This window comes from Acanthisitta chloris, unplaced genomic scaffold (genome assembly GCF_000695815.1).
Source record: "Acanthisitta chloris isolate BGI_N310 unplaced genomic scaffold, ASM69581v1 scaffold17736, whole genome shotgun sequence".
Lineage (NCBI taxonomy): Eukaryota > Metazoa > Chordata > Aves > Passeriformes > Acanthisittidae > Acanthisitta > Acanthisitta chloris.
Window position 1 is genome coordinate 23,504 of NW_008680086.1, and position 26,051 is coordinate 49,554.

At 37.6% G+C, this 26,051-nt stretch overlaps 1 protein-coding gene across 1 annotated transcript in view; it reads right to left on the reverse strand.

Moving 5' to 3' along the window:
* Positions 1-5,172: 5,172 nt before the first annotated feature.
* Positions 5,173-26,051, reverse strand: part of LOC103804959 (roundabout homolog 2-like) — a gene marked incomplete at its 5' end in the record, with an annotated part of 59,069 nt that continues 38,190 nt past the window's right edge. The window contains 5 exons of the mRNA XM_009077593.1: positions 5,173-6,393; positions 7,421-7,621; positions 12,239-12,499; positions 19,838-20,008; positions 24,742-24,924. Coding sequence (XP_009075841.1) covers positions 6,392-6,393; positions 7,421-7,621; positions 12,239-12,499; positions 19,838-20,008; positions 24,742-24,924 — 818 coding nt within the window. The remainder of the gene's footprint in view (positions 6,394-7,420; positions 7,622-12,238; positions 12,500-19,837; positions 20,009-24,741; positions 24,925-26,051) is intronic.

The following is a 26,051-nucleotide window of genomic DNA, read 5'->3' on the forward strand; positions in this document are numbered from 1 at the left end:
CGGTGTTCAGGGCCGGGCGGGAGGAGGCCTTGAGCAACCTGATCTAGTGAGGAGGTGTCCCTGCCGATGGTGGGGGGGTTGGGGCTGGATGATCTCTAGGGTCCATTCCAACCCTTGGATTCTATGATTCTAAACTGTAGCCAGATCCTTCACCCAGACAAGGCACAAGTGCATGCCCACCAGAGCTTACCCCCACTACTCAGGACAGACACAACCTCCAAGCATCAGAGCCATTTCCAACTGGCAGGCATATAACTTGTGCTTCTTTTATGCTCATACCATTACTTACCTATAAAAGGGACTCTGCATTTTTCTGCCAACTCATTCCTAGAGACTAGTATTGGTATCTTGGGATGCTCATTTGCTCTGTAAAAATTAGGTTTTTAAATAGACTGAAGCAGAAATCTCACTTTTGTTGCACTGCCCTTATATAGCAGAGCTCGGTTATTAGAACAAATTGGAGCAAGCCGCTTCCTGGTTGTTATACCCACATAATTACTAAGGCTGCTACATGAAACCCTGCTTCACTCTTATGCTTAGAGGCGAGATCTCCATTTTGCAAGGACAGAGCAAGTTCTATTATGCATTTTACTGCCAAAGGAGGTCAATTAACTTTAATTGGTTCTAATTAGCACTTGCTCAAGCTGTTACATTCTTTACCTGCATCCGAGTGGCTCTCCAAGTGCTGCACAATGGATTCCTGCTTTTGAACACAAAGGAGAATTACTAATGGCATCCTTGAAGGCAAAAGATGCACTGATCAGCATAAATGGGGAACAAATATCAGCACAAATAGTAGCAGGCCTTTTTAGGACAAACCCCCCTCCCCCCAAACATTTCATCCCCATCTGCCTTTGGTCAATTGAACTGAATGCAACCGTGAACCTTGTTGTTTAAAGTTAGAACAATGTAAATACACAAATGTAATTATTCTCTGACATAACTTCTTTACAACTGAAAGATAAGTACTGGAAAATGCAAAGGGTAAGGAGGTGGAGGGAGAGTGTAGCAGCTCTGAAAGAAACAAATAGATCATTTCAATGGCAGCCAAAACAAAATACCAAGAAACAAAAAAATAAATTGTCAAACACATACATCTGAAATGCTCTGTTTTCTAGGATTTTTGAGGAATGTTTTAAAAAGTTTGGTTTTAAGTGAAAGGTTTAGGTTTTTGCTGGGGTTTTCTTCCATTCTGCTGCCAAGATAGGAACAACCTCACTGGCCTAAATGTCAGTGTAAACCATTTGAATCCTCAGGATGTGGTAAGAAGCCAGCATTGAACTCAAGATTGTCTACAATAGACTGAATGAGGAGTCACATGCCAGAAGATATGCTGCAATGCTGAGCTGTGCTCTAGGAACTTGTTTTCTGCTGGGACCTTCCTGGATGTAGTCACACAGTTAAATAAAGGCAGGCCAGAGAGCAATTGCACCGACACTAGAGCTCAGAGCTAGCTTTCCCCAAATAACCAGTCCACTCTCACAACCCATAGGCATGGCCCTACATCTCCTCTGGATCCCATGAAATGTGTTTTCATTGTATCTGCTATTTTTAATGGTGGAGTGTTGCCAGGACAAGAGATCAGTCCTAAAGAGAAGCAGGGAACAAGCTAAACACAGCAGATGCTTGGTACCACTGCTCTGCTGTGTTTCCTTGGTCCCCTCTGGACTAATAAAGCATATATCCAGCCATGCAGAGCACTATGTGTCCCCCAACACCTCCACATGTCTTCTGCTCTTGCACCCCTCCATACTGGACACCCCAGATCCAGGGGACAGCATCTGAGGACACAGACTATTGGAGGACAGCACTGAGACATGCCTGACTAGGTGGTCCCAATGCAAACCACCACAGTGCCTAACTCATTGAAGACCTTCCCTGCCCTGTAAAACTCCATCCTTGGTGAAGTGATCTACTTCTGTCTATGTGATGCCTGACAAGGTGCCCAGCGAAAGGATTCACTGAAACTTGCTGAGCCTAAAGCCACATGGGCTTCCCAGCTGGAGACTTGCTGGGGCAAGCAGCCAGAGCCAGGGGCTCATACAACCCTGAGCATGCTCCAGTTCCACTGGCTTGGATTAACCACATATTTAAAATAAAATACCAGATTTGGAGTCACAAGGATCTAGGCCTCCTATGGACTTTGGATAATTTGTTTTGGTATGGAAACCAAAATAATTGAACTTTATACATATTATTATGCCATTCAAAATTACATGTGAAACTCTAGTGAACTTTGCTGATTCTAAACCAGCATGTGTTCCTTATTTTAGTATTACTTTTTGCCATTTTCTTGCCATTTGAATGTACCTCCTAAATAAATTGTCCATTGCCCACATGGTTTTCAAAAATAATTTATTTTTTGCTAATGTGTTCCAGATAGATGGAACACCAAATGTGTTAAAAAAATAAAAATTAAATAAAAAATCTTCCCCTCATCAAACAGTCCCCAATCTTTACAAGAGAAGGCCAGCCTTTTTCTTTCTAATTCCCCTGCTAAATCTCCACAAGGCCATTACTTATAAAAAAAAACCCCAAACTGCATAAATTGTAGACAAGCCAAAGGAGCTGCCTGTATTTTTATTTTTTAAAAATGTTTCTGCCAAAATCTCCCCCAACCTGATTACCTTTCCTCTGTCAGTTGTGAGGGTGCTTTCTCAGCCTTTTCTCCTGGCTGGCAAAGTATGGGCTGAGGCAAGTATAATTCAACATGTAAGTATTTCAAACAGTCATGTCTTGCTTTTGCATTGGTGCATAGTTAAATTAGTACACTTTAAACATTTTTTGACCCTTATCTTTTGTACTTGTCCCAAAGAATAGTGTTTCTGTTGCATTTCGGGTGACAACCAAAAGGTATTCAAAAGGTTTACTGACTTGGCTAAGGAGTTGATAAATAAATTTAAAAAAATAACAAAAAAAGAAATATCTGTTCTTTGCATCATTGAAACGGCTGCCCATACAGCAATACACCACTGAAGCACATGTAACAATTTGTCATTTGGTCCTTCAGCCCTCCAGCATTTGAAATTGAGCATGTATTCAATGCAAAGATTGAGAAAAATTGACCTAGCATCTATCCATACATTTTGGGAGTATTCTGTACTGGGTTGGCAGTTGCTCCACCAGCACAAAACGCTAAGTCCAAGGGTTCAGACCCATGGAACACAGGTTTTACACATCTACTACTTTACAGGCTTTAAGCAAAGTAAGGTGTACATTTGGGTCTTTACTGAACACCGAGATAGCACATCTACAAATGGAAGATGTTTCACTAGAATAGCTGTATCAGTGCAATTACATAGGTACAGCTATTCCTGATACAGACAGGACATTAAACAGAAACCCCTATGACAGGCAACATTTACCACTGGCCTATTTGTATGACAGCTCTTAGCTTAGTTCAAAAACCAGCGTATAAAATGTTCCTTGTCACCTGTAAGTGGACAGTGATGATTATAGCTCAGTCTATGTTATTATTGCCTGATTTTCCCAGTTTGGGTTTTCACATACTGACTCCTTACTCAAGGTCTTTTAACATAGATTTGAAATGTGAATATGTTTTATTTTTTCCCCAGTAAATATACAATACACACTTTAACAGTACTATTAACCAACTTCTTATGCCAATTAAACTTTGCTGCACTAACAATACCAATGAAACACATTAAGAGGTCATACTTTTTCGTGAACAAACTGTAGCCAATAAACAGTTTTTTTAAAAAGCAAATTAAAAAACAATTCTAAGTGCTGCCACAACATCCCTTTTCTTTGAACACATTATTCACAATAAATGTTTTCATTTTTCTTTAAAAAAAAGAAGAATACTTCTTTTAAAATAGCAAATTAAAAAATTTAAAAAATATGTACTGTGGTTCATTGGAAGTACACTGTATAGAAAAGAGAGAGAGAAAAAAAAAGAAGAGACATCACCTGTAAAGATAATGGAGACACTTTGCGATACACAACAACACCTTATGTAATATTGTAAGCAAATTATTAATGAACAAAAAAGTACAGAAGCAGATGGACAAGTTAGTGAATATCATGGTACTGCACAGCTTTAATACTGACACACATTTACTTTCCAGTGGAAGAGATAAAACACATATTTGAAAGTAATTGGAATGGCTTTATCAACCTCTAATGATACTGAATTTTGAATAGAATCTAGTGAGTAAGGTGTTCCACCAAAGCTCAGCACAAGCTTTTGAATTAAAAGGGGAAAAAAAAAATCTACTGGTGACTGGGTTAAAACATTTTCCAGAGAATTAAATTTGAATTGTACCCTGAATAGTCTTTTCTTCAGATGATAATACCAAAATAAAAACCATACATATGTAATTATGATACATTCTTTATCTTACGTGAACATTTTTGCACATTTTTATGTAATGTTTTGAACTATAGTGATTTAACAAGCAGGAAAATTACATATATACTCACTGGTCACATATATAAATAAATTCATACTTTTTTCTCAACTTAACCTGCTAAATAACATGTCTCAACCGTAAGGAAGTTAACTAGAATTTTTTAAATATTCAATAGTGCTGAGTTATAGTTGATGGCTGCAGTGTTTTATCTTATCATGGAACAAGTTAATGAAATGAAAAGCAACACATATTTAGGTTTGTAATTTACTTTTCTAAAATTCTGCCATTACTAAAAAGGTTCTTAATACTGGTGAGCTCCAAGGCAATATATAAAACAACATAGACTGGTTATATGAAAAGGGTTTTCAAATGGAAACTTGTGTTCATGGTCAGATAACTGACAGAAATAAGCTGTAGGATGCAATATTTAAATTAAGCATCAAAGTAATGGGTGGACTATCCACATACAATATTCTAAGAAAAGCTTGACAATTTGCTAATTGAGATTTGAGAAGTACAGAAGATTTGGACAAAGTAATGAAAATTAATGAAGAGACAGGATGCTGTCATTAATGTCCACTTACAGAGTCTGGTTTATTCAAAAACTGTATAAACATGCGTTTTTTTCCTCATTATAGTAGGGTTTGAAACCACTCACTAAAACACAGGTCAAAGATTTTCTTTGCTTATATCCAACTTTTTTGGATGTATTGTATTGCCAGAAATGTATTTAGTGCAAGCTGAAAATAATTTGACCGTTGCTTTCCTTCCAAACACTAAACATCTTACTACAAATTTAGTGGATCCAACTCCAGGTCTTGCAGACTTCGGGTAACAGAATGGAAAGGTTTGTGTAGACTGCATCAAAACAATTAATGTCATGAATTTCAGTGGTGCAGCTCTATCCTCTATGGTACTGTACATGTATTGGAAAGATGAAATAAGATACTCTGACATTTCAATTTTTTGGAAGCAGCCTGAATATGTCTTAATAATAAATTGCATCCTTAACTTCTTACTAGGTATTCCTTGAGTTTATATTGTTTGTTTCTCCTGGAAAATCTTTGTCTTATGTTTTGGGCTGGAGAAATTAATGCTAATAATTCTTTTAAAACTGCAGTATAAAAACAGCTTTAGTGAAACACCTTAAGTTCTTTTGTTTGAAGCAAGGTTTGATTTTCTTCCCCTTTACTTAGTGTCACGGGATGGCTAAAAACAGATATTAAGGGCATCATTCTAGTGAAAGGGTCTAGGCCATCTCATGCTACCTTTAATTTTCATAATCACTCTTTAATCTCACACTTCCAACTTCTGACCCCTTCTTAAATATGAAGAGCAACTATGTTGCTTGCTTTTAAAAGGTTTAAATCTGTCTCTAATGTCTTCACTGACATCAGTTTTGCCTGTCACTTTCTCATTTCTACACCCCAATGGAAAACCACCTAACATACTCCTTTACATCCAGCGTTATCCAAAGTAGCTTACAAGACGTAAACCTTCTTCACACATTCAGTCTCTTTTTTCTTCATATCATGAGGAGTAGAGTTTTGTGCTTATCACCAAATAAAATTGCAGTGCAAACTTTAAACATAAAAGTTACACAATTAAAAGTTAATATATGGCACCACAGCCTATTAATTCACATATAGTACAACAGACCAGTAAAAACAGACATGAATATGAACATAGCTAAAAAGAAGGTGAGCTTGCATAGCAATGCAACAAAAGAAATTATATACAGAAGGAAATCCTTTTCATCCTGGAGGGTGATTTTTTTATTCTTTCTTTTTTATATACTCCTGACAAGGAATAGTTTAAGGTGGATGGTGTATTAAAGAGAAGAACACAAGTAAAGTATCTGTGGGATATGTGTGGCTGTGTGTCTTTACATTGCATTTACAGTTCTTTTAATAGTACATAAATAAAGAAAATGTTCATTGCACTGTTTAGTGTCATCACTTCCATGAGTTCAGACCTGATGGTCCATCAGAGCAGCTTGCAATGTGTCTTCTCAACTACTCTATAGAGAGAAACAAAGAGAGAGAAAGAGGTTGTAATAAAGAGAAAAAAACCCCCACAAAACAAAGCCTATGGCAATATTACTACAGCACAGGATGAATATTCAGTAGGTTGTGAGAAGAGGATTAATTGCTTCTAACATGAAAAGCAATGGATGCTAAAATTCAGCACTTACCAATGCCATATCTGAGACTGCACATTTCAGGGTTTGTGGTCACCATTAGCTCTCTTAGAAGCTACTGGGCAGTAAGAGTCAGGAGGTACTGAGGGTTTGACTGCAGCAAATAGGGTGCAGACATGCCAACAGCTCCACTGCTTCTACTATGAGACATACCAGTATGCCCAAGCTAGCCTGGATGTCAATGTGCTACTTTAAACAACAGAGTCAAACCTTTGGGCATCTGGTACTACCACGACATGCACAGCATTAACATGGTTTTACACAAAGTTTAACAGATACTAAGTGATAGTAAAAAGAAGTTTGGAAAATAATTCCTCTGTCCTGGGATGCTGAAGAAAGAGTTGAGATATACAGCTGAAAAACTGGGCTATATAATAATAAAAAAAGAGGCTCTCCATCTAAGTGAATACTGCTCATCAAGCAATGGGAAGTTAAAGAGAAGGCATCACTGGGACCAAATATTTCATCACTCTTTTCATTCACTCCTCTGAGAAAACCTGCCAATGGCATTTTCAGGACAAGCACACACACTGCACTTCGCCAAGAAAATTATAAATGACCAGAATTTCTTTTCAATTTTCCCCATGCTTCACTAGCATTATACAATGAAAGATGTACTACACAGATAACATTGGCACGGCTTACACAGATTTGAACTGGTCCAAACCAAAGAACAGAAGAATGTCATTTGTTTGTCATCACATGCAATATACCTCAGAAGACAAAAAGATGTAGGTGAAATTGAATCTGATTATCACACACAACTTCTTAATCTCTTCACAACAGATTTATAATTTTTCTCTTTTTGTCTATTTGAGAGTTCAACTATAGCTAGAGATAAACTTACATAATTCACCAGTAAACTGTCCTTGACTGTTTGATCCCACATAGCCTATATCGAGAAGGTCACTGGCATTGCGTTGGTGACCTCCTCGCAAGACTTCACCTTTTCTAGGTCCAGTCGATCCTTTAGAAGAAGCTGTTCCTGAAGAGCTGTGGCCACCAGGGGATGGGAAGTTGGGTTTACTATATGGTACGAGTGCCTCTTCTAGAAAAGCAAAGCAAAACCAAATCAAAATAAATATCAATAAATTCCTAGAAAAAAGGAATAAACAAGCCATTTGTTTATGGACATCATATTAATTTCTGCCCTCATATATATCTGTCTTTTGTCTTGCTTTATAACATGACAATTTTACCTAAGAAAATGTACAACTAAGTATTGTATCCCAAGGACAGAGAAGTCAGCATGAATTTAATCTTGCTTCCTTGTAAACTTGTATGTCAGTTTGTATTAATTATAAGAAGTCTAGATTCATTATGAAGTTATAGATCATGAATCATAGATACTTTAATAAAAATAGATGCATATGCAATTTCCAAAACAATGCAGCTATGATTAGATTTTTGCTTCAAGCCTACATGAATGTGCTTTTTCCTTTTCTTTAGCTTAAATTATGGCAACATTGGCTCAATCAGTTTGGATAAAGAACTACAATATCAGCTAATTTAATTAGCTTCCAGCAACTCTGTAATTTCTAACAATGCAAAGTACACTGACAAATTTTTTTTTAACTGGTGGTGAATTATATGGGAAAATATTATATTATACATAGTAGTTGTAATATTTGGGATGAATAAATCATCCTGCAGCTTGTTTCATGATTCATTATGAGCAAAAGGTTTACTTTTGCTCACTTGGCTTCTTCTGTGAAGACCTGTAATAATGAATTGCTTGCGAGAGCAGGATTAATACCAATAATGCATAAGATCTTCATATAGCATGAAGCAAAACAAGGCATCACTTCTGATTAGAGTTACCAGGAGATATTGTTGTAATAATTCTAAGAAGCAAAGCAGCAGCACTGATTTAGCACTGAAACAGAAGCACCATTTTATTTTTTTGCTGTGCATGATCCACTTTTACAATCTCAGAAGCTACAGAAAGAGACCTTGCTAAATACAGTTTGATTCAAGAAAGAATATGAGTATATATGCTTAACCTCAAACAGAGCAATTTCCCCTTCTGAAATCAGTGGTATGTCTCCTGCTTGAATCCTACATTTTTTTAAAGTGAATCTGGGACAAAAGGGTTTTCTTTATTTTGCTTTTCCCATTGTCTTCACTCTCAAACAACTTGATGATGAGAAACGGACTTTCTTTGACAGAGGGCAGGAACACAGAAGGAAACGTAGGTGGGGATGGTTGGAGAGAAAGAGGAGATTAAAACGCTTTTATTCACAAGCTTAAAGCCTTTGCAAAGACTGCAGCAGAGGCACAATTAATTTACAGAAATGCTAAATGAGAACAAATTTGTGGAAGAAACCCAGGATTTCATTCTTCATGCCTACTGCCACAAGTGAGTAGGACATGGGGATTCCCCATGTGATGTGCTATTGAACAGAGACTGTAAGTCAAATCTGTTGCAGAAGAGGGCAGGCACCTGACTTCGTTCTCTGCCAAAGTATCTCCTTCTGGCCCTGCCCAAGGGACCAGAACATTTGTGCTGCAGGACATCAGGGCATTATCAGTGTTTCGTCCTACAACTGTGTGCTGTCTTGCTGAAATATAAAGAAATGCTTAAAAGACATAGTAAAATGGCATTTAACAGCCATAGTCTCCTAAATTATGTTACTTGTTCTTTGTATATCAAGGTCTAACGATAGAATCAGATGCAAACCTGGTTTTCAAAGGCTGGCTAAAATATGGAAAAGCTTGCATTAAGGCAACAATAAAGCAAGAAGCATAAATCAGCTTAGCAGAAAGATAGATACACTTTTAAATGATGAAAAGAGAAGTCACTAGCATTGCAAAATACTTGGAAGATGACATATATGGTTAATTGATTTGTTTTTCTAGTTTGTAGACTCAGGATAAGGCCTCCTTCAGGTTCAATGAAATACTGAGGAACCTCAGCCATGAATAAATATAAAAGTGCGTTATCATTATAGAGCATATGGTATGTTAAATTATCCATTGCGCCTTCAGAAATAAATATAATCCATAAAATAAGTAATTGTGACATAAAATAAATGCTAAGTTTTTCATAACATTCTAGCACAGGAAAGGTAGCTGCCTCAAGTCTTGAGAATGGGCTCACACTTATTAAACACTCCAAGCAGTGCCTCATGCCCCAGGCCTGCAAAGAATATGGGGAGGCATTGCTGATTCCTTTCTCTTTGAAATACTGAGCCTTTAATTTGAAGGTATAATTCTAGCCTTTGTGAAATCAGGATGTATGTGTGCAACAATGTTTCTATACCCCATAAGATAACCAAAAGGCTTTTCATATTATCAGAACTATTATAGCCTGATTTAGCAGTACTTGCTTTAGAGAGGTAGCTGAGAATGTCATATTTGATGTGCTGTAACTGCAGTTCCACAATGAAGCTATGGGCAGGAACTCAGTGATCTTGTTTATACTCAAAGCAACCAGTGGAAACATGGTTCTCAGACTTAGGTATTTTTATTCTATCCAACTTCAAATGAAAGGTCTGCTTTCAAAATTTTACTCACAGCTTGGTAACGTGTGAATGAAACCCCCTAAGCTGGAAATTAGCTATTTTCTGGAAGATGATAGCTAATAATAACTCGTTTTGGAAATATATTGAAAACTGGGACAGGATAGATTTCCTGAGATCTATGCCAGTAATGAAGGAAAAGGGAAGAAGCACAATTATTATTATTAAACCCCCAAAATTTAGTAATATAAACAAGCATCACACACCAGAGTAGCCTTTTTTAAATTCATCTGCCCCAACCCTGTGTTCAAGGCCAGGCTGGATGAAGCCTTGAGCAACCTGATCTAGTGAGGATGTGTCCCTGCCCATGGCAGGGGGGGTTGGGACTAGATGATCTGTAAGGTCCATTCCAACCCCTAAATTCTATGATTCTATCACAGACAAAAATACAGAGCAAGAAAGCTGTAGTGCAAAAGGCTGACATGAGAAGGCAGACAAACAGATATGAAGCTCTTGGCCCACCTTGTGCACAAACTTTATTACTCTTCACACCAGGGTAAATCCACAATATCTCCTAGAGGAACCTTTTTTTATGCATAAAGGATATGCACTTGCTCTTGTCATCCTGAATTTGACAAGAACAAGATACCCGTAATCACTTCAGTCCTAAATTCAGTGTTTGTGTAGGGCACTGGAAGTGCCAAGATCAAGTTCTCTTTATTTATGGACAGATAAATGCATGTTCTGCAGAATGGGAATTTTATTACTGTATGAGCTTCGCATCACAGAATAACTGACAACTTCTATTTGTACACTTGCGAAGAAGAGGAAAAAGAAGGGAGCTCTGGTTAACCAGGTCCGAGAAGCATCCTTACTAGTAACTTACAAAGAATTGAGAAGTGTAAAGTATATTAGGGCTATTTTCTACATCTTTGTACATCCTGCACATTGCAATTAAAATTGCAAGTAGCATGAATTTCACACACTATGTTTAAACTGCAACTTCACATCATGATTTCACAACATGAACAACCACTCACTTGTTCATGCGGCTGAAAGATTAGGGGGCTTTCACAGTACCATTACTAGTGTATTTTAAAATATGGATTATATTTTAAATAGTCACATTTTAAATATAGATAGCAATATTTCCTAGGAGGACTTTATTCAGTAAATCCTGTCCCCATAACAGATTTGCCTGTATACTACTTTTTTTTAGTGTCAGTGATCTTAGTGTGCTAGATTAACAAGCAGTATTAATAGTAGAATAAAATCAAAAAAAAGAAGGATTATATGAGTATATCTAGTGTGACTGTGGGAGCTATATACATACTTGAAGAAACAGCATAATCCTCCAGAAAACTCCACATACAGTATAATTTTTTGTTTTGAATTGTCTTAGTTATCCTCTTGAATCACTCTAATCAGCACTGTGCTGGTATGACATGTGATTAGTGGGTTAAAGAAAATACCCAAGTATGAGGGTAAAAGCTGAAACAGCAGCTTTTACTTAAGGCCAGGCTGACAGAAGGAAGCTCCAAATACTGGAGAACTACAACGCCAGCCCAGCACCACCTCCTGTGCACATTTTTAGACTTGAGATCTGTGTGCAGGTCCTGTATGAAGGTGAGAACTGTCATCTTGCTGGGACTAAGAGATGAAAGTTACTTTGTCATATCTTTGAATAAGGAGAAGAGAGTGTTTTAAATACAGTTGGAAGGAATGTCAGGAGCTCAGAAGGATCAGCCTTCTTGCAGACATGCAAAAACAACTGTTGCCAATTTGGAGGCAGGTTGAAAGAAATAGAAAATATGGCCCTATATATATAAATAAATATCTATACAGAAGATACTCTAAAAATTTCTTTCTTCTTCCCTGCTGGCCTGAAACCGTTCCTGGTTTTTTTTCCATTGCAATACTTTACAACATTGTTAATTGTCAAAATTAATGCCATTAATGCCCTTCTGTAAAGAATGTTCCAAGTCAGGTGCTAATGAGATTTCATTGTTGCAGGAGGGAAAATAGTTGGATCACAAGCTCTAGTTTCACTTTGCCTTTTGTATTCTCCAGCCTGAACCTCACCAGTGCTGTCATGGAGAGGCATGAGGTGATCCTAGGCTCCTGCGAGATACAGACACCCTCCAGAGAAGGTAAAGTGTCAAGAAGCCATCTGCCTTGCCTCGGCTGGTGCAGCACACACACACCTGATCCAAAGGCTTGTTTGTGTTGGGCTTTCCTGAAATCCTCTTGGCGGTCTGTAGAGCTTATCCACTCCTGGGTTTGCCGCTGCCACTCTAGTGACGTCCTAGTTTGCCGGTCCAGGGAGCTCTTTGTTTCATCTATGTTCGGTGCATGCTGCCTCTCAAGAGAACTTCCTTTCCTCTCTGTCGAGCCTCCACGCTGACCAGGGACTACTGGCTGCCTTAAACCCTGACCAGGGGGCGGGTCAGGTGGTGGTGGAAGATCTAAAAAATGTGAATAAGATTTAGATGAACTAATTTTTAAATTGAAACAGAAGGTGTATTTGATCATGAAAAGAAAAGTTCCTTGCAGTTGGCACGAATCACTTCATTCACTGATTTTAAAAGAAAGAAATTTCAAGTTAATTAGAAAAGTGGTTTCAAATTCTGCTAGATCTTTATTCAGGTCACTGTGTTGCTAGCTCTTTCTGACTTCCATAAGAATCAACAGACTCTGAGCCCTGACTTTCATTTCTAAGCATGGGATGTTTTTTTTTCTGCAGGGTGTACTCCAGCTGTTTTGTTCAGTAAAAGCAAGCAATTCAGAAAGGCTACAGAAAACTGACCTGTGCCACTTGGCAATTTCCCCCCATCATATTGGGGCTTGCTTCATCATCCCCATATTTGGTCTTCACTTTCAGCTTGAGGTTTAAACTCAAAGTTTAAATATAGATATAGAATCGAAATATAGATTCATCAAAATGAATAAAATGCCAAAAATTGGGAAAAATTACTCACAAAACCTATTGTCATTGAAAAAGGATCAATACATCTCTGAAAAATGTGTTTAAATGGAACCACCAAACAAGGGATGGGGATTTTATTCGAGTAAATGAAGAGCTAAAGTCTTCACAGACAAGAGGATGGTCACTCTTACGTTTAGCAGTCTTGAAAATAGAGCCAATCAAAATATAATTTTAGCTAACACTGAAAGATGCTTGTCTGGTCTCTAACAACTCCTATTCTTTCAAAGTTTATCACTTGGACTACTAAGATGCTTGCAGAGTTGAAGATCAACCTTCTAACCACATTTGTAGAGGCAAAAGTACATTTTTATTAGTCCTGGATTCAAGGTAATTATAGAGTCAAAGTAATTATAGACTGTATAATTTTAAGTCTAAATGTAAGATTTTCATGTACACTATATGATAGACTTATAATAGTCAAGAAAAGCCTCAGATATTTAAGGAGGAAAAAAATCAGAAAATAGAAAAAAGTATTGCAATGAAAACTCTTCCATATCAGATACCCATTTTGTACATGGAACACTTTTTTATAATTCTGTTTTGGGGCAATACATAGCCCAAATAAATCTGTGCAGCCTCACCAACTTCACTAAAGCTATGTTAGTTTACAACAGAGTTGGGTTGTTTTCTAGTCTTTTGTATTTACAGTGTTGTGAAGGTTTATCAAGGAATTGAACTTGGCTCAGTAACAGGCATGGAAAAGTAAACCTCTGTTTTGCCTGCAGGGAAGTCTGATCTTTATAATTCTAGTGAAACTGAAATTCATTTTATAAATTGGTCAGGAGGCCTTTGGAGGGAGTTTATTTCAAAGTCTGTAATCCAGCTTTATATAATGCTTTATATAATACTACATAGAATTTTTTTTCATGTCCTTGCTGTTAGAAGTGATACTTATACCTTATATATGGGGCAGAAATGCTTCCAAAGTTGCTGAGATGTCATTCCAGTAAACACTGTCTCTTACAGATAAATGAGGATGTGCAGGACATTTGTGTTTACAAGCAAAAGAAGTTGTGTCTGATGATGCTTCTGTACCTTTGCTCACAGCTGAAGTGCTATGGCCCAGATTAAGATAACTACCTTCTGGCTAGAACAGCCTTATAACAATCTGTCGGTGAGCTTGGTATATGCTTTATGCTCAGCACTAATTTATTTGAGAAATTTTTCATTGTGAATATAGATGTGACCTTTCATGACAATGACTACACTTGAGTTACTGTAGGTGGAAGCAGGAGGGTATGGGAGCTTGCCAATGTTAAAATTGCTTTATAGTCTTGGCTTCCAAAATGGCATTTCTTATAATTGATTTTATTGTGATCATAACCAGTTAATGTACAGAACCACAACACTGGCATCTGCTTACGCAACCTGAAATAGAGATTACTGAAGTTGTGATTTATAAGCACTTTGTGGAGATGCATTGAATCCAATAAACACAGTCATAACATGACATCAAACTATGCAATTTTCCCAGATACAGAATTTACTGTACAATATAAACAAAATTTTTAAGTAGTAGAAAAAAAAAGTTAAAGTTATTGCAGTATTAAACTTTACATAGAGTACCCTTCTTCAGAAATTGCCATCTAATAGTTGTTATTAATTAGATACTTAGAAGGACAGAAGGTTTGCACTTAAACCGCAAAGCATGTTCTATAGCTTGCTGCAACTCCTGGAATTACTGTAAACATATCCTGATTCTTGCTTTTCTTCACACTCAAGATAAGCACAAAGATTGACTTATGCATAGAAATTAAATGAGATGCCATGTTTGCAAAATTCTTTGAGTATTTTAGACCTCTGGATGAAATTAAGTGGAGACTGATGATCTAATGAAGCTTCACACAATTCGAGAAGAATTACAGGTACTATGGAATTAATGTAAGCTGGCTCTGGCCTGAGTACAGACTTACTGAACTGTGTTAATTTATGTCTGATATCTGTAAGAACAGTTGCTAATTGCAGCCAAACATCACCTGACTAAACTGTTTGCTTCTTCGCCTTCTTATGCAGGTTGACTGTCTCACTAACACCTACCTGTCCTTTTAAATAAAAAAAAAAAGAGAAGCTGTAAGAGAGCTTCATTTGGAAATGTGGCTTTTATTTGCTCTACAACTTAAATCCTGTAGTGCAAATCTTCTGCCTTAGGTAAATTACTAAATATGCTCTGTTATCTTGCCTGGACATATAGAAAGATCCTGTGTATCTGAAGTCATGAGGTTCTTCCTCCAATGCTGTAGAGGCCTTCTCTCTGCCCCTAGTAAAGGGGCAAAAGATAGCAGCTGAGTTAGTAGTCTCAAACTCTAACAGGAAGACCACATAGAGGCAATTTAACTCATTCCTTGTCAATCACTTCAGAGAAGTTCTGAATTTAGAAATTTAAGGATTTCAGTGGGATTTTCCATGATGATACCCAGAGTGGTATCACTGATTATCACTCGACTTCCATCTAAATCACATTTATCTTTCACGTGCCAGGTAAAAAACCTGAAAACCTACATTGAGCTAGGAACTTTCTAGGCCAGTGGGATGTCATCCAGACTATCACTTGAAGCCTCTAATGGCAAGATTATCAAACCTGTGAGGCAATTCATAAGTGCACTGGGGGCCAGGCGATGATCTTACTGATTTAGTAATGGAGGGACTGTGACTGAGAAGCTGTAGAACATCAGAGTGCTTGACAAGAGGGAGATGGATATTAGGCTTGGATTACTCCAGCCCTCTTTTGGAAAGCAGAGCATTGGCCAAATGATCCAGGCACCAGTCAAGCTTTGGCACAGACTCTCATTATTAACCGGAAAAAGCAGCAAGTTACAGAACCTACAAGTATAAGGACACATCTTTCTACCTCTGCCAGTGATCTCTTTTCCTAGGGTTGATAATTACTGTGACATTTAATAAGGCTCTGAACCACTTTCTAGCATCAGAAGGTTAGCATTTTCTCTTCAGTGACCTACCTTAGAAAAAATTGATTTGTAATATACAATAGGTAGTCAGTGGCAAAACTAGCAGAAGTCTTATGTTCCAGGTATCTTTTTAAGCTCTAAGCATATTTCCCTTCTGCCTCCTCTTTCATTTTTTTACGTATCATGCTCAGCTAAAGAAGAGTTTTTAACTTCAGTCATGCAGTTACCATGCCACAACCTATAAGACAGTTTCCACTGATTTGCAATTTGTGAATACATTGTTTCCAGGAAAACAAATTATTCCTTGAACACTCAAACTAAAAACTTTATGATTGTTTTAATGGTGAACTGTTAGCTCAGAATAAAGGTTTTTGTCATCTGAGGGATTCATAACATATTTTTTCTCTGTGGATTTGCTGTTGTCTCCACGGTCTTACAGGCTGTGGAAGTTAAAAACCAAGTTGCACAGGAAGAAAAATATGAAGAATCCATCTAGAGTCAGCCTCTAGAGGATTCTGCCCTGCAGCTGAAGAAAATGAAAAAGCAGGCTTTTAGGGGATTTGTGTAGATTGCTGTCAAAAGTAAGCATGAAGTTGAACCCTCATATGCTTATGTAGTCTGAGATGTGTGTGCTATGTGTTGAATATTACAGTTTCGTAGGTCTTTTGCACTGTCCCACATGGTTACAGTTAACAAGGAGGAAGTGCTCAGGATGCATATGGGAACGGGCAGAGAAAGGACATAGCTGCAGCTTACTTAGTCAATGAAAATTTAAAATGACAAATATACAGTATGTGATGAGACTTAAACACAGGATGCTAGGACTCATCTAACTTGGGAATTTGAAAACAACTGACAAACCAAGTACATTCTCACATGACAAATCCACAAAGAAGCAGTTATAAGGGAATGGATTTGAGAAATCTGAAAACCAGGAGAAAATACATATATAGTGATGCTTCCCACTGAAATCAGGATGGCCAAGGGCTGAATGGACTAGCCTGGATTAGGCCTTAGAATTTCTGGATCTATCTGAGGTTCTTCTACTTGCCTTTTTAACCTAAAGCTCAAGCATAATGGTATTGTCTCTTTTTGTAAAGCTTATTTCTTTATTCCACAGAAAGCATCCAGTTACCATTTTTTTATTTCTGTATACCAGAGTTTTCTAAATTCAATTGTTTACATACATGCAGGTGGCAGCAGCAACCTTTAGCTTCCTTAATTGACAAATGATCTTTTTCAAATTTAACTATGACTCAGACTTGCCATTACCCTTTAATGACTCACATTCAGTAGGAGTTGAAGTGGAAAAACTGTACCATTTGTGTTTGTTTATTCCTGTTTTAATACAGGATGGGAAAAGATCCTATATTGCTCCAGGACATTATAAATTTTTGGAACATATAATAAGCACTTTAACTAGGTTTATAACAGACAAATGTTAAGCTAATGGCTTCCAAAAGCTGTTACGGTTACTGCCTGTGTCTGAGATGTAGATTGTTGAAGGAAATAGCATATAATTAGTATTCTGACTCACATATGTGAAAGAAACTCCAGTAAGATTAGCATTTTATAAAGAATAAACAAAAGACAATAGGAGATTCCTTTTTAAAAATAAATTTTAAAATCTGATCTTTTTCACTAATTTAAAACAATGCCAGATTTTATGATGGAGTCACTCTCTGAGGAGTCACACTTCCATCTGTCTCATGACCTGAACTGGATTCCTGCTCATTTTCTGGTATGCACATTATTGTAAAATATTTCTATAGCAATAGTATTTAAAGGCAGAAGGATTAAGGTCCCACCATACCAAGTGCACTACAAGCTCACACATACACAAAAATTGCAGCCCAAAAATGCTCATAGTTCAGAGTGACAGGATACACCATGCAGAAGGGTTAACTTAACACATTCACAGAATGAGTATGGTCAGCACCACAAGCAACACCCACAACTTCCTGTTCCTGTTCTCATAGACATATCTATTTAATGGATATGTGAGGTAGAGAGGCCTCTGGAATATATCCAGAACAAAACAGCATTAATTATAGAATCATAGAATCATAGAATTTTAGGGATTGGAATGGACCTTACAGATCATCTAGTCACAACCTCCCCTGCCATGGGCAGGGACACCTCCCCACTAGATCAGGTTGCTCAAGGCCTCATCCAGCCTGGCCTTGAACACTGCCAGGGTTGGGGCTGCCACCACATCCCTGGGCAACCTGTTCCAGTGTCTCACCACCCTTACAGTGAAAAACGTTTTTCTAATATCTAACCTAAAGTGCCCCTCCTTCAATTTGAACTCATTACCCCTTGTCCTATTACTGCAGTTCCTAATAAAGAGTCTCCCTCCAGCTCCTTTGTAGGCCCTTGAAAAGTTGCTATGAGGTCTCCATGCAGTCTTCTCTTCTCCATGCTGAACAGCCCCAACTTCCTCAGCCTGTTTAAACCAATTCAAATATATAAGAGTGGAATCTAAGCTACTTTAAGCTGTTTTCACAAATAATATAACACTGAGAATGAGCCACAGAGCATGAGATGAGATGTAATGCTAAGCCATTTGGTGAAGACTTTCTCTTCTGGAATCTGTTCTCCAGCTTCGTGGTATAGCAAACCAGGATTCTGTCAGAGCATACTGCAAAATTGCATCTTTACACCTGACTGAGAGCAGAGCTCTTGTGTTTTTTGGCAGCCACAGTCCACCTTGCAAGCTGTTAATATATTTTATACATGTACCTGGAGTAATAAATAGCACATTATAAAGAAATCAATCTAAATATACTGCCTATCAAATCTACTTATTAAGTTACCTGTTCAAAGAAGATAAAGAAGTGAGTTGGACTTGATGATCCATATGGGTTCCTTCCAACTTGAGACATTCTACGAGTCTCAAGTAATTTTTACCAGAATAAGGAGGATGTTTATACTAAAACCTAAAGTAAATTATTTTGTTTTACACCTTCCCCGTACACTGGAAATTTGTCAAGATGTACTTAAGATTAGAGGATAGACTCACTGGCATCACAGTCATTCTAGCTGTCCAGATCGTGTTACAAGAGCCACTCAGACAGGTGGGACAGTCTAGCTCTCAGAATTGCCCTGCTTTGAACACTGAAGAAGAGTTCAGCATGAGGAAAATGATCACATCTACACCTTCATGGCATTACAGATATTACAGCCACCTTCCTATCCAATCTTCTTCAAAGAGCAACAGGCAGCAATTGTGTCTTTTGCCAGACTCAAGAGAGGTAGACAAAGATAATGGAAGACAGAGCTGATTTTAGTTATTAGAAGAGCAGAACAGACATGCCTGAAATTTCCAGATGGGAAGCAGTGATCAGAGAGAAGTGGAGATGTAGAGGGAAGCAAAGTCACTGAGGTCAGTGGATATCAGGACTGAAGCAGCATGGATGAGACATGAGGCAGAATCATGGGAAAAGCATAGTACATGTTGCTGTAGCTGTTGGATGTTTGTCAAAAACAGAACAAACCAGAGTGCTGCAGGAGTGGTTCTATGCTTCCCCTTAGGAATTCTTGGCATACTGCTACTACTGGTGGTGGTTACTTTCATTTAATGCAAAATTACCCACATGCCATTTTCTAATGTCAACTCATGTGCAACGCAGTCAGTCATTTTTGGGTAAGATTTATACTGAGATCTGAGAAAACCTAAGAGATGCTAATGTGTTCAGAGCCAAAATGAAGAAAGGCTCCTTGAAGACTCAGTTAACCAAGTTCAACATTGCTAGTGTTGCAATATTGCTCACGTGGCAATCTAGGGACCTCATTTCACAAAACCAGTAATTCACTGTAACCTATATTCCTTGAAAGGTTGCTCTGCATTCTCCCACTCTGCACACTTGCTTGTTGCAGGTTATCATCAGGGACCTCACCACAACACTTACCGTCTGTGATTCCCTCCCTACGATGAGGCAAGGGGGGTTGGTCCAACCGTCCTCCCTTGTGTTTTTTAGTGGGCCTCGGCCTCTGACCCTGATTGACAGCTGCACTGGTGTTGCTGTCAGTAGAAAAAGGACTGCTCGGATGAGGTCTCTGAGAGGAAGAATATGCTTTGCCTAAAAAAAAAAATAAAAAAAAAAAGATCAACCAGATGAAAAAATGTTATTGCCTTGAAATGAGCTGTTCTATTAATGTCTGTTCCAAAACATTAAATCGGGCCTAATTCTCAGAGGCAAGCAAGTGTCCCCTTGAGGTACCCACTGATGACAACTGTTTTAAGACACACCACAACAAGTGAAGTGAGAAACTTGGCATTCTCCTGTCTTTAACTTTTATAATTAAAATTATTCCATCTGTTGTGATAAAACTACTGTATACCATGTAACTCCTACCTGCTCTGTGTGCTGAACAGATGTGTCATAACAACTCCTCAGCCTTGAGCAGGGAAGGAAAACAGTTCTGCAGTAATATCAAATTTATCTCCTCCTGCCTTCCACTTTCACATTTGTTGAGCCAGATTCTCATTTTAGGCGCTCCCATATGCACTGTATATCTGGAGTAACTCCAGCGAGATAAACATAACTGATTTTGCAAGCTGTGTAACAGTGTAGCTTTGTATATTTAAAGGCTCTCTTTTCTCAAGAAATGGGGACATATTTAAATGCTAAAATTATCCAGTTCATTTCCAGTAGTTTTATGTGTTAAAAAATGTATTCTGATTGAATTTATTCCTCAGATTTAATTTATAATATGTGTAGTGTGTGTATATATATATACTATTCAAGCTACATGATTTCACTTAAAGAAATATCTTTGATGCTGTTCTTTGGAGCAGATGATTAAAAACCTCATGCAGGAACTGTGGGAGCACAGTTCATTTACTACATTCACTTTCTCTTACGCTAATATTTTTATTCAGTTAATTTAACCAGGCTTAGTGCTAAAACTAAACTACAAATCTAAAAACTAAATTGAAAACTAAAGATCAGCATCTTTTGGTTTCTATTGTTCATGTGTAGATTGTTTGTGCTAAGTATCTTTGAGATTTTAACATTCTAATTTGTTTACAACTGGTAACTAAAATTCTTGCATGTTTTAATCCTATCTGCAGTGGAAAATGTATAAGCCAGTCAAAACTTCAACTCTTTCAGTGTTACTTAACTGGTAACTAAAACTCTTGCATGTTTTAACCCTATCTGCAGTGGAAAATGTATAAGCCAGTCAAAACTTCAACTCTTTCAGTGTTACTGTAGGCCCAAATGGTGCAAGAGTTGATGGAAAGTGGCAAAATTGCCGTTTGCTATTTTTCTGGCCAACTGAGCCCAAGGTAGAGAAGCTTTTTAATCTTCTCGTTAACTTAGACCAGGGTCTACTCTACTGTGAGTCATGTTTTCTAGTAAAACCTTTGAACAGATGTGCTTATTTCCAACATGTCATTAGATACAGTCTGATCCAGATAAGCTTAATCAGGAGTAATATGCAGTTCAGTATACTATTTGAAATATTTTCAAGGCAAACAGGGCAAAGTGAAAAAAGTAGCTGTAATCTCTCTAACATGGTGTTTCACATTAATACATACCAGTTAGAGTAACATTTCACTATTTGACTTCAGAGATTTCCTAACTGTCTCAGGCATGGTCCTCTACCTTCTGACTGATGTGCACCCTGAGGAGGACGCTGCCTCTCAGGCAGGTTTGTCTCCCAGCTGCATGTCACTGCCAGCTATTGGGAGTTACCACATTTGAAACCCTCATGTGGACATTCCCTATCTCCCTTCTACCAGAAAAACAACCCCAATTGAACTGAAATGATCTGAAAACACTGCCTTTGCTAACCTGGCACATTTTAACTGAAATGGGTGACAGAACGCCCACACAAGCAGCTAATTCTGGAGCTGGGAGAAAGCAGTAATAGCATTTGGGGAGAGGCTGGAAACATTAACCTCTATAGCTGGCACAGCTGCAGCCAGACAAAGACAAGTGATCAAGCCCTTGTTTCATGGATAAGGAAAAACCAGCAGATGAACAGAGACAAAATATAAAAATTTCATTTAAAAATATATATATATAAAAAGACCACTAAGGCAAAGAAATTCAGAGCCTGAAATTCCATCCTAGCTCACAGCACATTGCACAGATGTTTTGCAAAAATAAACTCACAACATGCAAGTGCAACTAGTGAGCGCAAGATGAAGATTCTTCACACTTATTCTCTTGACTAAAGAAATGTCATCATTCAGAATGTTGGTTTGAAAAAGAAATAGACACCAAACATTCTCTCTTATCCCTTCATGAAAATGAGGCAAAATAAATAGCACTGAACTAAATAAGACATGGAGCAAGCACAAATGATGTGCAGGCTCCCAAAGCACATTTTTCAATGCACCTAATAACTGATCACAGCATCTTGTATTTGTATGCAGCCCTTCCAATAAGAACTGCTGAGCAGCGTCAGACTTCCTGTAGTAGATTTAGTGTGTGTAAGTGGAGACAAGGATGAATCCACTAATTCTTGATTTAATTTCCCAAGGGTGTTAAAAAGGAAAGCTGTCTGAACTTCATGGCAAATCACATGATGGTTTCTGGAAACTGGAATCAAAATGTCTGGCAGGAGAGACACATTGCATCTGGATTTACCAGTGCCTCTTATGCTTAGCAATCAAATGTTCCCATGTGAGGCTATCAAGTTGGACATCTCCTTTAGTACCTATTGGTGAGAATATTTCACAGCTGTTCTAAATGGGTAAAAATAACCATCCAGACTGCAACGGAGTAAAGAGTCAGGACCTCCAGACTCCCTCCAGAGCAATGAACAGAAATAATACTGCTGCTTGTCCACTACTAGACACTATTTTGCACTATGGGGGGCTGCTGTGGTGCAGCAGGTCTTTAATAGCCATGTCTGATTGATTCACGCTACCCTGGGAGGTATCATATCGTAATGACACTGCAGTGAGCACGGGCGAGTTATTTCCACTTGCTGAGGTTTTTGTGAGGAAAAGAGAGGAGGGCTGTTTGTTTACATGTGGGCTTTATTTTATTTTCATTTTGCCTGCTGGATCATTAAGAGAGCAAGCGGGTAATAATCATAAAGTCAGAACCACTGGATACGTTTTTTTATACCCTATACTCTAACAGTCTGTGTGAGGAATTACACACACATAGTTTAAGTGCATTTGTGACCTAATTAAGCTAGGAAAATATAACTGACAAGAGGGTTCTCATCCTTTCCTTGTATTTTCCATTTGCATAACTACATTAAGAAATCATCTTTATTTTAAAGTGTCTATGCTTTTGTGTGTCTGTTTACTTCTGTTATGTGTGTGGTGGTGGTGGAAACTGCACTTCTCAAAGGCCTGATACAAGTGACATCAACTTTGGGTTAATTTTTGCATTAGCTTTTACTGAAGGCAAGAACACCACCCAGACAAAAACACCCCAAACCAAACCAAACTTAGAAGACTCTTTCTGCAAGCAAGATAGTTTCAAGCAAAATAGTGTATTTTAAATTATAGATAGGCCACATGTGTCCATGGCAGATGAGTGAAGGCCTATGTCAGTTCTTGTTTTGTTTTGCTTTAGTTTTTATCAAATGATGCGACAGATTTACTCAGTCAATTTTCCAAGTCTAAGAAGTTAGTGAGGGGTCCAACTATGGTAAAATGACTGTCTTCTAAGCATGACTATGTTTGACCAAAGTCAGTGGAAACAGCCCCAGCAGTTTGAGAAAAGCTCTATCTGTTCATCCTGTAGTTTGTTGGTGACATAGGACTTTACCATAAACTCTTTTCTTTATTCCTCACATTCTTAAAAGTTGGTGTTTGCCATGAAGTTATTGCGTGCAGAAAGCTTGTGGCTTTCAGCCCTAACATGAGACATTTCTCATAAATGCACACATTTTACTGAGGGAGAGACTTTATAGCAGACTAATAATAAAAAAAATTAAATGACAGGAACATTATGGGACCTGCAGGCAGGAATTGGCTGAGAAGGAATAACAAAAATATGACCTAAGTTCAAACTTTTCTATTAGATTTGTGGATTTAAATAATTAGGGTGTTTCTGCTATTTTGATAAGACTAAGAAGATGGAAATACATACTTTTCCCAGAATACTTAAAGATAATTTTTCCTTTTCTTTTTCAAAAAATAGAAATAAAACATATGGAGCTTTAAAAATATAGTTTTCATTAACTCATTTTAGAAGACTGACTTTTAAAAAGCAATAGTCACTTTATATTTGTTACATTTTACTTGTCAGATTCAGTTGGCATATCTAAAATTAAATGTTCTCAAAATATATATATTTATTAAGTATTTTTTAAATCAGCTATCAATAAAGTTTTTAAACAGTTCATATTGGTAACAATAAAAGCACACCAATTCACCCCATGCTTAGAAAAACTGCACAGAAAAATACACTTTTGCAAGAAGAAGAGCAACAGATAGGCAGGGATGGATATAACAGTTTAAACGTGATGTTTATCACTGAAAATGTGAATGATTGTGAGATTTTTCAGAAACTGAGATCATCAAGGACTGCATGGCAGAATTAGCGATCTTTTCACCAAAATATAAAATGGAGCATGTGTCAGTAAATCTAAAGCAGAGTCAGCACAGAGGGAAACTGCAGCAGACTGAATGTGCAGATTAAAAGCTTGTGCTATTCACTACTTCAAATCACTAAAATGAAACATACTGCAAGGTTTCATTTAAAATATACTGATAAAGGTATCCCCATCCACCTTATTCCATGCATGTTAGACAAGTGTGAGATGCAGGTTCACTGAAAGAAGAGAAGAATAGGCAGACATCCTTCATGCAGAAAGCATCAACTTTGAGTCTACAAACCTGTTTTTGTCAGGCTGGTTCCATCCAGCCTAAAACCAGCTTTATCTGCTGCTGCAACCAGTGCTTGTGCAAAAGTGCCGCTGGTAAAGATCGAGTCATCTGAGGAGCTACCTACACTAGATCTATGACTAGAAAAGTTATGGTCCTCATCAGACGCAGAACCCCATCCATTTACCATTGAACCTAAAAACAAATGTAGGGGTCTAGTGAGTTGTGCACGTTTGATATCTTTTGATCATCTAAAGCTTAAAGACCCAGTTATTATGTCCTTTCTCAATAGGAAACCCAAAATTCATTTTACAGCTTAGTACAAAAGAGCAACATTCATCTAAAACTTAAAGACACAAAGTTTATCTGACAGAGTTTGATATAACAGAGCACTATCAAAGCTAAGTGAGATCACATTCATGGCTTGCTCCATGCAGCTTTGATCCTGTAAACAAAATAATACATGTTCCCTACAAATGTGAAGGCTCCATAATAAATTCATTTGAAAGTTAATAAATTTTTCCTGGGATTGAAATGAATGTGATTGGGTATTTTTTACTTGACTTATTACAAATCAGTATCTAGTTTGATATTTGCAAAACCGAGTCTTAATTTTGGACAGCACATGTGTAAGTCTCAGTAGATATGGCTGAAATCAGACCTGGGCTTCAAGAGCTATGGTGAATAAGACTGGAATTATTTCATCTTGTCAATCAAAACCTAAAAACAAATGAGCAATTTTAGCAGCCTGAAGAAAGCTAGGCTGAAATAGTTCATTCTAGTGGATTAAAGCTACTTTTTCCAAAAGGTTAGGAAAAATTAAGATTCAAAGGCAGAGCAAATATATGCTCAGATTTAATACTTAGTCAATCACTAAGCCAATGCTGGCCCCATGGTATGGGGCCATGGATAGCTATGGATTACCACCACTGCAGGAATGGAAAGTGATAACAATGTCATAAAAATGCAGTCAGAAAGTCAGATACCAGAAAAAGCACATGAAAGAAATATAGAAATCTTGACGTAACTAAAACGCAAAAAGTAAAATAGTGAAGGAAAGATTCAACTTATTTGCTCTTAATTTATACTTTCTTTTATTTTTTCCAACATGGCAGTTTCAAAAGCTATTGCTCAGTTCAAATGTTTTTTTTTTTCAAAGCACTATTAATCTGTTTCTTTTGTGACTTTGGATGAAGATGATGGTGTTCTGTACTTCTAAAATGTCACAGGGTCATTTTACAGTGTGCAGTGGTGCAGGAGGCAAAGGAAACAGCTAGCAGCAAGTACTTAGCTTTGCTCCACAAACGAGGCACCTGTGCTAA